The sequence below is a fragment of the Salvelinus sp. IW2-2015 genome, linkage group LG12 (genome assembly GCF_002910315.2).
Source record: "Salvelinus sp. IW2-2015 linkage group LG12, ASM291031v2, whole genome shotgun sequence".
In the NCBI taxonomy this organism is placed as follows: domain Eukaryota; kingdom Metazoa; phylum Chordata; class Actinopteri; order Salmoniformes; family Salmonidae; genus Salvelinus; species Salvelinus sp. IW2-2015.
This window is the reverse complement of record NC_036852.1, coordinates 7924139-7937881: the sequence shown is the minus strand read 5'-3', so window position 1 is coordinate 7937881 and position 13743 is coordinate 7924139. Positions and strand designations below refer to the sequence as shown.

The 13743-nt window shown below is 44.8% G+C and overlaps 1 protein-coding gene across 1 annotated transcript in view; it reads right to left on the bottom strand.

The window, feature by feature from the left end:
- The window catches only part of LOC111971098 (zinc finger E-box-binding homeobox protein zag-1-like), a 34273-nt gene that overhangs the window by 1056 nt on the left and 19474 nt on the right, over positions 1-13743 (bottom strand). The window contains exons 2-8 of the mRNA XM_070445875.1: positions 11830-12126; positions 5064-5297; positions 4573-4754; positions 2484-2586; positions 951-2314; positions 547-786; positions 152-335 (exon numbers count right to left, since the gene is read on the bottom strand). Coding sequence (XP_070301976.1) covers positions 152-335; positions 547-786; positions 951-2314; positions 2484-2586; positions 4573-4754; positions 5064-5297; positions 11830-12126 — 2604 coding nt within the window. The remainder of the gene's footprint in view (positions 1-151; positions 336-546; positions 787-950; positions 2315-2483; positions 2587-4572; positions 4755-5063; positions 5298-11829; positions 12127-13743) is intronic.

Genomic DNA, 13743 nt, shown 5'->3' with positions numbered 1-13743 from the left:
CCCGTGGTTTTGCGGAGACTGCATTCACGGTAGACGTTGCGTACGTCGACACAACCGTTTAATTAGCGTTACATTTCTATCGCGGAATGTGTAAATAGAGCTCTTAGTATAATTTATGCTTTATAATTTCTATACATGTCACTGCGTTTACCTGTGTGCTCGTACTTGTGTCGGAGCAGAGAGCTGCTCTTCTGGAAGGTCTTGTCACAGACGTCGCAGGCGTACAGGCCTTCGTCTGTCTTCTTCAGTCTCTTCCTCCCTGGTCCCCCTTCTCCCTCTCCTCTCTCCTCCATCAGCGAGAGGTAGTCCAGACCCCCGCAACCCATCACCTCACCCTGGGGGAGGGGGGGGGGGCATACACAATACTAATGGTTAGGAGGTTCTGATCTGGGTCTATTCAGAGGATGTCATTGTTGTTTTCTCTTTAGTTACAGTTCATTCCTGTGAAATACGTTTGAAAATGTCTTTCTCTGCGTCGAATTGAAATAAACGTTATACCACAACATGTTTTATACCATAACATATTAGGGTAAATGTTGTTCTTACCATGAAGGCTTGTCTCTCCTGATGGATCCTCTTCAGCACGGCATCTGTGTCTGACTCCATCATGTAGACCATAGGGGAGAGGAATCGCTGGCTACTGGCTGGGTGACTGAGGGGCAGGGAGGGAACCACATCATGTCCTGAGCCAGCTAGCCCAGCGGGCATCATGGGGTTAAACAGAGGGTATGCACTGTAGATGGAGCCCTCAAACATCGGAACGCCACTGTAGACGGCTTGATGCTGCTGATGAGATTAAATTGGTTTAGATTAGATTGATGTTTATCGTCCTAAAAGAGTAAAATCTTACGAAAAGCTCACACATTGCACATTACATACACCGTATAGAACCACAGTAGAAAACAAACAGCACACAGCCAGACATATATAATACCACTCCTGTCCCACACCTGTTGCCAAGGTGGACTGAGACTCAGCCTCCGGTGGAGCTGCTGGTTCTCTGCTGGCTCTCTGTAGGTCTTCTCTCTCTTTTCTCCCGGACGAGGGTGTCCATTACTGGGCATGCTGTCCTCCAGGGCTTTCCCCTCCTGGGGCTTGGGGAGGGAGAGATCCAGGGGTTGGTCATTCTGGGAGCTACCCGACCCTGCGGTCCTTCCTTCGGGGATGGTTCGACTCCAAGGGGGGGTGAGAGTGGTGTTGGAAAGGTCCAGGCAGAGGGGCGAGTCGATCTCTGAAGAGGGGAATGGTCCTATTGGTAGCAGTGAGGACATGTCTGTAGCAGGGCTAGTTGGTGCTGGTTGGCCGGGGCTGCCGCCACTCCTGCCACTCTCCTGGCTAGACCAATAGGATCTCATGGATAGTGAGTCTGGGCGGGGCTGTAGGGGGGAGTGCATGGCGACCAGCAGCTCCTGAGGGACAGAGTGCCAGCAGGGTCTCTGGAGAGGAGACTTGTCTTTGGAGAAACCGTTAGCCATCGCTGGGGTTTTATTGTTGTTGTCTGGTGGGGGTGTCTGGAGAGGAGTTCTGGAGGAGAAGTAGAGGGGAGAGAGGAGGTCTTTGCTGCGAGGACCTTCAGGCACCTCCATGGCCTGCCGGTTAATCTTACAGAGGTAGCGCTCATGCTGCAGTAACACGGCAGGGCTGGGGAAGAGCTGAGAGCACCAGTGACATGTCACCCCACCCCTGTACCCCTCACCCGAGCCGGTTCGGTTGCGTTTCAGCGGTTTTGGATCATCTGCCTTCCTGTCTCGTCCTCCGTTGTGAATCCCCAGTCTCCCCTCCTCCCTGGGTGAGCCTACATCTCCCGCCTCCCTGTCAAACATCTCCTGCAGCATCTGCTCAAACTTGCCCCCGGCGGTGGCATGGAGGTACGGCAGCAGGTTGGTGCCCTTGAACACGTTGTCCCGGAGGGAGAACTCCGCTTGGGGGTCCCACAGCCTGCCTAGCTCCCGGCCCTGGAGGATCCCCCTGCTCTGGTCCCCAGGGGGGTACAGCTCCCTCTCTAAGCCCATTGGTGACTGACGCTTCTGGGTGTGAAGAAGGTAGGGAGAGCCCTTTCCACTGCTGTTCCTACCGCTTCCTGCTGAGGGTGATGCAGGGGAGGACTGGTAGGTCCCCTGGCTATGTCTGTTGTTATAGGTCTCCCCTCCACCTCTACGTCCCCCCCCTCCTCCTCCTCCTCCTCCTCCTCCCCCTCCTCCTTCTCCTCCCCCTCCTCCCCCTGTCAAGCACTTCTTACTGCTGAGGTGTGAGCTGTAGGAGCCAGAGTGAGAGAAGCGCTTCTTGCAGTTGGAACATTCATACGGTTTCTCACCTAAAGAAGGAAGCACAGAACATCAGTTGAAGATGCTTCGCCTCGTGCCTAAGAACAACCCTTAGTCGTGTATTATTTACCAAAATCCATGGGTTCTCATGTCTTATTGCTTTAACATAAAATCAATCAGATTGATTTTGAATATTTCATGTAAGAAAACGTGCATTACCACTGTGGATGCGGAGGTGCTCTTTGAGGTGGTGTTTGTACTTGAAGGATTTCCCACACTGAAAACACTTGAACTTCCTGCTCTCCGCACCATGGTCAATGTGCTGCACCAATCACAAACACACGTTCAGTCAAATCAGTTCTGGTCACCAGGAGATTGAGAGTCAACTCTGAGATTGCATATCATGCCTTTTCTACAGTCAAACTACAGGGCGTTTGGAAAGTATTTACATTTACATTTACATTTAAGTCATTTAGCAGACGCTCTTATCCAGAGCTACTTACACATTGGAAAGTTCATACATATTCATCCTGGTCCCCCCGTGGGAATTGAACCCACAACCCTGGCGTTGCAAGCGCCATGCTCTACCAACTGAGCCACACGGGACCTCAGTTGGTATTCAGACCCCTTGACTTTTTCCACATTTTGTTACGTTACAGCCTTATTCTAAAATGGATTAAATAAAACATGTTCCTCATCAATCTACACACAATACCCCATAATGACATCACAATACCCCATAGTGACATCACAATACCTCATAATGACATCACAATACCCCATAACGACAAAGCAAAAACAGATACTTTTTTTGTGTGCAAATTTATTTAAAGAACAATACAGAAATACCTTATTTACATAAGTATTCAGACCCTTTGCTATGAGACTCAAAGTTGAGCTCAGGTGCATCCTGTTTCCATTGATCATCCTTGAGTAGTTTCTACAACTGATTGGAGTCCACCTGTGGAAAATTCAATTGATTGGACATGATTTGGAAAGGCACACACCTGTCTATATAATGTCTCAGAATTGACAGTGCATGTTGGAGCAAAAACCAAGCCATGAGGTCAAAGGAATTGTCCGTAGAGCTCCGAGACAGGGTTGTGTCGAGGCACAGATATGGGAAACGGTACCAAAGCATTTCTGCAGTATTGAAGGTCCCCAAGAACATAGTGGCCTCCATCATTCTTAAATGTTTGGAACCACCAAGACTCTTCCTAGAGTCTGGAGGCAGGCCAAACTGAGCAATCGGGGGAAAAGGGCCTTGGTCAGGGAGTTGACCAAGAACCTGATGGTCACTCTGACAGAGCTCCAGAGTTCCTCTACGGAGATGGGAGAAGGACAACCATCTCTGCAGCACTCCACCAATCAGGCCTTTATGGTAGAGTGGCCAGACAGAAGCAACTCTTCAGTTAAAGGCACATGACAACCTGCTTGGAGTTTGCCAGAAAGGCACCTAAAAGACTCAGACCATGAGAAACAAGATTCTCTGGTCTGATGAAACCAAGATTGAACTCTTTGTCCTGAATGCCAAGCGTCACGTCTGGAGGATACCTGGAACCATCCCTACGGTGAAGCATGGTGGTGACAGCATCATGCTGTGGGGATGTTTTTCAGCAGCAGGGACTGGGGGACTAGTCAGGATTGAGGGAAAGATGAACGGAGCAAATTACAGAGAGATCCTTGATGAAAATCTGCTCCAGAGCGTTAAGGACCTCAGACTGAATGTCTTTGAGTGGCCCAGTCAGAGCCCGGACTTGAACCTGATCGAACATCTCTGTAGAGACCTGAAAATAGCTGTGCAGCGACGCTCCTCATCCAACCTGACAGAGCTTGAGAGGATCTGCAGAGAAGAATGGGAGAAACTCCCCAAATACAGGTGTGCCAAGCTTGTAGCCTCATACTCAAGAAGACTCGAGGCTGTAATCGCTGCCAAAGGTACTTCAACAAAGTACTGAGTAAAGGGTCTGAATATTTATGTAAATGTGATAATTCCATTTTTTGCTTTGTCATTATGGGGTATTGTGATGTCATTATGGGGTATTGTGATGTCATTATGGGGTATTGTGATGTCATTATGGGGTATTGTGTGTAGATTGATGAGGGGGGGAAATTATTTAATCCATTTTAGAACAAGGCTGTAACGTAAAAAATGTGGAAAAAGGAAAGGGGTCTGAATACTTTCCGAATACACTGACATAACACTTTTTTGGAGTCATTAGATTGCTGGTCATATCCGTCTTCAGAAAGAGTAGCACCTTGTAGTAGGTGGACTCCAAAGGATTGTATATCTCTTCCAGTGTGTCACCTTGCCCTGTACCTGACTGTGCAGTCCCATGTGTCGTTCCATCTGAGCTCTATAGTGCCCGCCGTCCCGCTCGTGGCAAAACCTGATGTGCTCGCGTAGGGACCCTCCGCGGTGGAAGGTATGCTGGCAGAACGGACAAGCCTCTAGGTTCCTGAGAGCATCTGGACTTAAAGGGTCGCCGTCTAGGACACACATAGCCAGATAGAGGACAGCTTCAAGTTTGTTAACAATAAATTCATTCAGAAACAAAAAGTTTAAGAAACATAATGTCAAGGATTCAAACTGTAGTCAACAGCCATCAAGGAATCCATGTATCTGGCCGTTAATGACATAAGGCTGTATTTCCTGCAATTCTGATAGTAGCTCTACGGATGTTGAAAAATGTAACTACAAAATGTTCTACTCAAATTAGCCTTGTGGGCTAATCTAATATCAACAGAGATTTGGGGAAATGCAAGGTATGTTTATAAGGATGCATATCCATAACCTACCTGGTCTCTCAGGTGAGCGCTGAGCCCCAAGAGACCAGACGGGAGGGAGGTCATCATGGAGGCGCAGGCTGCCAGTGTGATACATGGCTGGGGCAGGGCTTCTGCCGTTGGGGGGCAGGTGGTTGTGGTGCTGGTAGTGGTGTGAGGCAGGTTGGTGGGAGGATGCCTTTCTCAACTGAACCAGGAAGTCATAGTTGGCCAAGTCCTCCAAGGCCCTGCTGTCTGACCTCTGACCTGCTGGGGAACAGAGACAGAGTGAGAGGGTAAAGAAGTGTGACGGTGATGATATGTTATGAACAGAGACAGAGAGACAAAATTACATTTGATTTTCTATGTAGTGTACTTCATTAATAGTTCCTAATTCCGTATATATAATTATACATTGTCTAGAGAATAGGCTGTCTGATGTCTGACCTGGGGACAGTGGGCATATCCCACATGACGTGTTTATTTTCAATTATCTTGTCATACTGTTATAGTCATTGTTTAACACTTTAAAATACAGAGTTAAACTGTGCTTAAAAAATGATATGAAGAACTGTGAAAGAGAGAACTTGACGTCTGCTCTGGAAATCAGCAGGAATAGCCTAGAAGATTTTCCCTGTTGAGTTCAATCACAGGCAGATGTAATGTAAAGTAAAGAGAAGACGAGACAGGACAGTCAGAGGGATGTAAAGTAAAGAGAAGACGAGACAGGACAGTCAGAGTGATGTAATGTAGTACAGGAAGACGAGACACGGACAGTCCAGAGTGATGTAATGTAAGTAAAGAGAGACGAGCAGGACAGTCAGAGGGATGTAATGTAAGTAAAGAGAAGACGAGACAGGACGCAGTCAGAGGGATGTAAAGTAAAGAGAAGACGAGACAGGACAGTCAGAGGATGATAAGTAAGAGAAGATGAGACAGGACAGTCAGAGTGATGTAAAGTAAAGAGAAGACGAGACAGGACAGTCAGAGTGATGTAATGTAAGGAAAGAGAAGACGAGACAGGACAGTCAGAGGGATGTAAAGTAAAGAGAGAGAGAGACAGGACAGGACAGTCAGAGGGATGTAAATAAACAGAAGACGAGACAGGACAGTCAGGTGGATGTAAAGTAAAGAGAAAGACAGACAGGACAGTCAGAGTGATGTAATGTAAAGAGAAGACGAGACAGGACAAGTCAGAGGGATGTAATGTAAAAGTAAGAGAAGAGAAGACGAGACAGGACAGTCAGAGGATGTAAAGTAAGTAAAGAGAGGACGAGACAGGACAGTCAGAGTGATGTAAAGTAAAGAGAAGACGAGACAGCACAGTCAGAGTGATGTAAAGTAAAGAGAAGACGAGACAGGACAGTCAGAGGATGTAAAGTAAAGAGAAGACGAGACGGACAGGACAGTCAGAGGGATGTAAAGTAAACAGAAGACGAGACAAGGACAGTCAGGTGATTGTAAAGTAAAGGAGAAAGACGAGACAGGACAGTCAGAGTGATGTAATGTAAAGAGAAGACGAGACAGGACAGTCAGGGATGTAATGTAAAGTAAAGAGAAGAGAGACGAGACAGGACAGTCGAGTGATGTAAGTAAGTAAAGAGAGACGAGACAGACAGTCAGAGTGATGTAAAGTAAAGAGAAGAGAGACAGCAAGTCAGGTGATGTAAAGTAAAGAGAAGACGAGACAGGACAGTCAGAGGGTGTAATGTAAAGTAAAGAGAAGACGAGACAGGACAGTCGAGGGATGTAAGTAAAGAGAAGACGAGGCAGGACAGTCAGAGTGATGTATGTAAAGTAAAGAGAAGACGAGACAGGACGTCAGAGGGCGGTAAAGTAAAGAGAAGACGAACAGGCCGTCAGTGGATGTAAAGTAAGAGAAGACGAGACAGGAAGTCAGAGTGATGTAAAGTAAGAGAAGACGAGACAGGACAGTCAGAGTGATGTAGTAAGAGAGGACGAGACAGGACAGTCAGAGGATGTAATGTAAAGTAGAGAAGACGAGACATGGACGTAAGTGCGGTAAAGTAAGAGAAGACGAGACAGGACAGTCAGAGTGATGTAAAGTAAAGAGAGGACGAGACAGGACAGTCAGAGGGATGTAAAGTAAGAGAAGACGAGGCAGGACAGTCAGAGTGATGTAATGTAAAGTAAAGAAAGACGAGACAGGGACAGTCAGAGTGCGGTAAAGTAAAGAGAAGACGAGACAGGACAGTCAGAGTGATGTAAAGTAAAGAGAGGAGAGACAGGACAGTCAGAGGGTGTAAAGTAAAGAGAAGACGAGACAGCAGTCAGAGTGATGTAAAGTAAAGAGAAGACGAGACAGGCCAGTCAGAGTGATGTAAAGTAAAGAGAGGAGAGACAGGACAGTCAGAGGGATGTAAAGTAAAGAGAAGACGAGACGGCCAGTCAGAGTGATGTAAAGTAAAGAGAGACGAGACAGGACAGTCGAGAGTGTGTAAAGTAAGAGAGGACGAGACAGAGTCAGAGTGCTCTGCTCCGTGTTGAGCCTTCAGCCCGTCACAGACTTGGAGGAATATTTTTCAAATCTTTGCAGATGTTGGTATTTTTTTGATCTGTTGTTCATGTGGCAAGGAAGAGCCTCTGTGGTTGAATGCTGTTAAAACTGGGCTTTGACTTCATCATGCTTTGCCAAATCACATGAGGTGAGAGGGATGAGGGAGAAAGGGAGTGAGTGAGTGAGTGAGTGAGTGAGTGAGTGAGTGAGTGAGTGAGTGTGTATGTTGTGTGTGTGTGTGTTGGTGTGTGTGTGTGTGTGTGTGTGTGTGTGTGTGTGTGTGTGTGTGTGTGTGTGTGTGTGTGTGTGTGTGTGTGTGTGTGTGTGTGTGTGTGTGTGTGTGTTGTGTGTGGTGTGTGTGTGTGCGTGTGTGTGTGTGAGAGAGAGAGAGAGAAGAGACCATATATATACAGTGGGAGAACAAGATATTGATACACTGCCGATTTTGCAGGTTTTCCTACTTAAAGCATGTAAGTCTGTAATTTTTATCATAGGTACACTTCAACTGTGAGAGACGGAATCTAAAACAAAAATCCAAGAAAATCACATTGTATGATTTTTAAGTAATTAATTTGCATTTTATTGCATGACATAAGTATTTGATCACCTACCAAACAGTAAGAATTCCGGCTCTCACAGACCTGTTCGTTTTTCTTTAAAAGCCCTCCTGTTCTCACTCCATTACCTGTATTAACTGCACCTGTTTGAACTCGTTACCTGTATAAAAGAACACCTGTCCACACACTCAATCAAACAGACTCAACCTCTCCACAATAGGCCAAGACCAGAGAGCTGTGTAAGGACATCAGGGATCAAATTGTAGACCTGCACAAGGCTGGGAGTGGCTACAGGACAATAGGCAAGCAGCTTGGTGAGAAGGCAACAACTGTTGGCGCAATTATTTAGAAAATGGAAGAAGTTCAAGATGACGGTCAAATCCCTTACTGTCTGGGCGTCCATGCAAGATTCATCGTGGGGCATAATGATCATGAGGAAGGTGAGGATCAGCCCAGAACACTACACGGCAGGACCTGGTCAATGACCATGAAGAGCTGGGACCACAGTCTCAAAGAAAACCAATAGTAACACTACGCGTCATGGATTAAAATCCTGCAGGTAGCAAGGTAATTCTGCTCAGCCAGCGCATGTCCAGGACCGTCTGAAGTTTGCCAATGACATCTGGATTATCCAGAGGAGGAATGGGAGAAGGTCATGTGGTCTGATGAGAAAAATTGAGTTTTTGGTCTAAACTCCACTCGCCGTGTTTGGAGGAAGAAGAAGGATGAGTACAACAAGAACACCATCCCAACCGTGAAGCATGGAGGTGGGAAAATCATTCTTTGGGGATGCGTTTTCTTGCAAAAGGAGCAGGACGAGCTGCACCGTATTGAGGGGAGGATGAGGGGCAATGTATCGCGAGATCTTGGCCAACAACCTCCTTCAAGTAAGAAGCATTGAAGATGGGTTCATGGCTGGGGTCTTCCAGCATGAAAGCGACCACGAAACACAAGAAGGGCATACTAAGGAGTGGTGTTCGAAGCATCTCAAGCGTCTCGGAGTGGCCTGCCTAGCAGTTCCAGACTGAACCAATAGAAAATCTTTGGAGGGAGCTGAAAGTCCAGTATTGCTCAGAGACGCCAAGAAACCTGAAGCGATCTGAATGATAGGTACTGTATGGAGGAAGGAGGGTGGGCAAACATCCTGCTTAGCAGTGGTGCTACAAACCTGGTTCAAGAATTATACAGCCAAGAGCTATGGATCTCCTGTATATGCAAAACACAAGGTTTTCTGTCCAAAATATTAAGTTCTGCTTTCTGATGTATCAAATTCTATGGTATGCAATAACTGCTAATTAATTACTTAAAAATCATACAATGTGATTTTCTGGATTTTTGTTTTAGATTCCGTCTCTCACAGTTGAAGTGTACCTATGATAAAAATTACAGACCTCTACATGCTTTGTAAGTAGGAAAACCTGCAAAATCGGCAGTGTATCAAATACTTGTTCTCCCCACTGTATATAATAATAATGATTTTCCAGAGAAGATCCAGATCTCAGGAAATTAGACAAGATGTCTCAATTGGTACAAAATACGTAGAGTACTGCACACACTACAATTACTTAGGTTTAAAAATAAGCTCAACTGGACACCTTAATGAGGCAGTGAATGAACTGAGAGAGAAAGCATGCAGGGCATTCTACGACCATTAAAAAAGCTATTTCTAATTGAAATACCTATTAAAATTGTGTTTCACCCAATGGGACAAACACCCCATTGAAGCCCTCCACACAGAGTTCTCCTACATGTCCAGGGGAAAACTACAAACAATGCATGCAGGGCAGAATTAGGCCAATATCCATTGATAATAAAAACTTTAAAAAGAGCAATTCAGTTTTGGATACATCTAAAATACAGTGACCCCCTCTCATATCATTACCAAGCCCTGCAATGCCAAGAGCTGAGCAAAGAAAAGAGTCCCCTCATCCAGCTGGTCCTGGGGTTGAGTTCACAAACCTGTTCTACTAACACACTGAAGCATCAGGACCAGAACATCCAATCAATCAGAATAAACCAAATTACAACACAATCAAAACAAAACTACATTGATTATTGGGAAACACAAGCACAAACACAAAGCAACATGCAGTGCTATCTGGCCCTAAATCGACAATACACCATGGCAAAGTACAGGCTCAGTGAGCACAGCCTTGCCATTGAGAAGGGTAGACACAGGAAAACCTGGCTCCCTGTAGAGGAAAGGCTGTGCAACCACTGCACCACAGCAGAACCTGAGAGAGAGCTGCATTTCCTGACAAAATGTCAAACATTGAAACAAAGAGAGAGTGTCATTTCCCCAAAATTTGAAACCCTTTATCTTGATTTGACTAGACTAGCCATCCTGTTGGGGGAGGACGCAGAGAGCTGTGGCTTGGCACTACATTTACATGGATTTACTATCTCACCTTTATTTAAATAAGCAAGTCAGTTAAGAACACATTCTTATTTACAATGACAACCTACTCTGGCCAAACCCTAACCAGGATGACACTGGGCCAATTGCGTGCCGCCCTATGGGACTCCCAATCACGGCCAGTTGTGATACAGCCTGGAATCAAACCAGGGTCTGTAGTGACGCCTCTAGCACTGAGATGCAGTGCCTTAGACCGCTGCACCACTCGGGAGCCCCTACATTGCTGCCTGCCATAAGATGAGGGACAGTGTCTGACAGACTAACCAACCTACATGTTGTCTATGCCATTGTTATTGTCCTTTGTATGGGTATTTTGACCCTTGGTTATTGTTCTTACTGATTGTCCCATTGACAATATTGATTATTACTATTTTAATGATGTTAATATTGTAAATGATTACATAAGGTAGAGATATTGTTAATCATGCCAATAAAGCAAATTGGAGAGAGAGAGAGAGAGAGAGAGAGAGAGAGAGAGAGAGAGAGAGAGAGAAGAGAGAGAGAGAGAACGGGAGGAGAGAGAGCAGGAGGGAGAGAGAGAGAGAGAGGACGAGAGAGAGAGAGAGAGAGAGAGAGAGAGAGAGAGAGACAGGGAGGGGTAAAAGAGAGAGAGGCAGGGAGGGGGAGAGAGAGAGAGAGAGGGGGAGAGAGAGAGAGAGACAGTCCAAAGTGATTGTTAGGCAAGCAAAGAGTCATTTTCTTTGATTCCAGCTCTAAATAAAGCGGTGTGTGTGTGTTCCCGTGGGCGCGCGTGTGTCTCTGAGCTAAAAAAGAAAGGTACTGATTTCAGTATCGTAACGTCCACCTCGGTGTCACATGGAAATATTGTGACATTGTGGTGGAATGACTCTTCTGTCATGCTGCATCCTACATACATTTTCAAAGATGACAATGAAGATGAAAAAGCCCACAGGCTGGTTTGAAAAAGGGTTTCATAAGACTGTGGTACGGATGTTTGTCGACGTCTAACAGCGTCTCAGAGGAGTGCTGATCCAGGATCAGGTCACTCGTGTCCATGTAAGATTATTTATGATGAATGTTTAAAAAAAAATCCTACACTTGAGACTCTTTAAGATAACAAATTAAATCACATTTTATTTGTCACATGCTTGGTAAAGAACAGGTTTACAAACTAACAGTGAAATGCTTACTTCCCAACAATTCAGAGAGATAAAATAGATAAATAGTAGAAAAATTGAAAACGATGTATTTATTCCTAACACCAGGAATAAATACACAGTGAGTAATGTTTACGGGCCTAGTTGCACAACCTGGGTGGGAACTAGGCCTCTATGGCGATACACTTACTGTAGGTCATGAGAGATTTCTGCTTCCTGTCCATAGTTATCCCACTCTCAGGTACCTCCTCTTCCCCCTCTGCCCAGTGACCCTCCCTCGGGATGGGGCTTTGGGGCCGGGTTGACTGACCCCTGGGGCTGGGGGTACCTCCTGGCTCGGTCCCTTCCCCGTCTCCCTCACCCTCGCTGGGGGTCAGACTGGTCTTGTCCAGGCTGCCCTGGTAGTCCTGGGGTTCCGGGCTCCACAGACCCACCTCATCACCATCCTCCCCCTCCGAGCCCAGAGAACTGACCCATTCGATGTCCGCTGTGGAGAGAGAGCAAGAAAGAGCGATAGGAACCGAGAGAGAGAAAGAAAGAAAGAGAGTGAGAGAGAGAGAGGAAGGGAGAGAGAAAGAGAAAGAGAAAGAAAGAGCAAGAGAGAGAGAGAGAGGAAGGGAAAGAGAGAGAGAGAAAGGGAGAGAGAGCGCGCAAGAGGGGGTGGGAGAGAGAGAGGAAGGGAGAGAGAGTGAAAAAGCGAGAGAGACTTTCACACGGTCCATAGACCCCTCTTATTTCTGACAGTATGTTACATCATTTGTGTGGTTTTTACATATCTGACACAGTGGAAGACCATTTAACAAATTCAAAATTGCCAGAGAATGTATAGCTGGAGAGTGTATAAAACGGCAGAGTCCAACATCAAACTGTGAGACTGGTATTTTATCCAGCGCCACTCAAATCAGAGACGGACTGTAAAAAGCAAACATTTTTCCATCACATAGACAATAAATGATGATCACAAACACATGCACGCACACGCTCAAATCACAAATCTGCGAGGGATTGTAAAAGCCACGTTTTACCATCACATAGACAACAATTTATGATTTTAGATGTATTTCCCAAGATCCTCTGGTGCCCCCCTCCCCTCTCGCTCTGATTGGCTAATTATCTAATCATTACCACATAGAACCACACATTCTATTTGATGTGTTTATCACTGCATAGAACCATTAACCTTGATGGGGTTTATACAATATACATTATTACATAGAACCATTAACCTTGATGGGGTTTATACAATATACATTATTACATAGAACCATTAACCTTGATGGGGTTTATACAATATACATTAGAGCCATATAAAAAAACTCTGGAGCCATAAAAAAACTATATGGAGTCATATAAATAACTCTGGAGCCATATAAAAAACTCTGGAGCCATATAAAAAAACTATGGAGTCATATAAAAAACTATATGAGTCATATAAAAAACTATGGAGTCATATAAAAAACTATATGGAGTCATATAAAAAACTATATGGAGTCATATAAAAAACTATGGAGTCATATAAAAAACTATATGGAGTCATATAAAAAACTATATGGAGTCATATAAAAACTCTGAAGCCATATAAGAAAACTATATGGAGTCATATAAATAACTCTGGAGCCATATAAAAAAACTCTGGAGCCATATAAAAACATAGGTCATCTAAAACAAACTCTGAGCCATCATTAAAAAAACTCTGGAGCCATATAAAAAACTATATGGAGTCATATAAAAAAACTCTGGAGCCATATAGAAAACTATATGGAGTCACTATAAATAACTCTGGAGCCATATAAAAAACTCTGGAGCCATATAAAAAACTATATGGAGTCATAAAAATCAATCTCTGGAGCCATATAAAAAAACTATGGAGTCATATAAAAAACTATATGAGTCAATAAAAAGATCATAATAAAAAACTATATGGAGTCATATAAAAAAAAACTATATGGAGTCATATAAATAAACTCTGGAGCCATATAAAAAACTCTGGAGCCATATAAAAAACTATATGGAGTCCATATAAAAAACTCTGGAGCCATATAAAAAACTCTGGAGCCATATAAAAAACTATGGAGTCATATAAAAAACTAATCGAGTCACTATA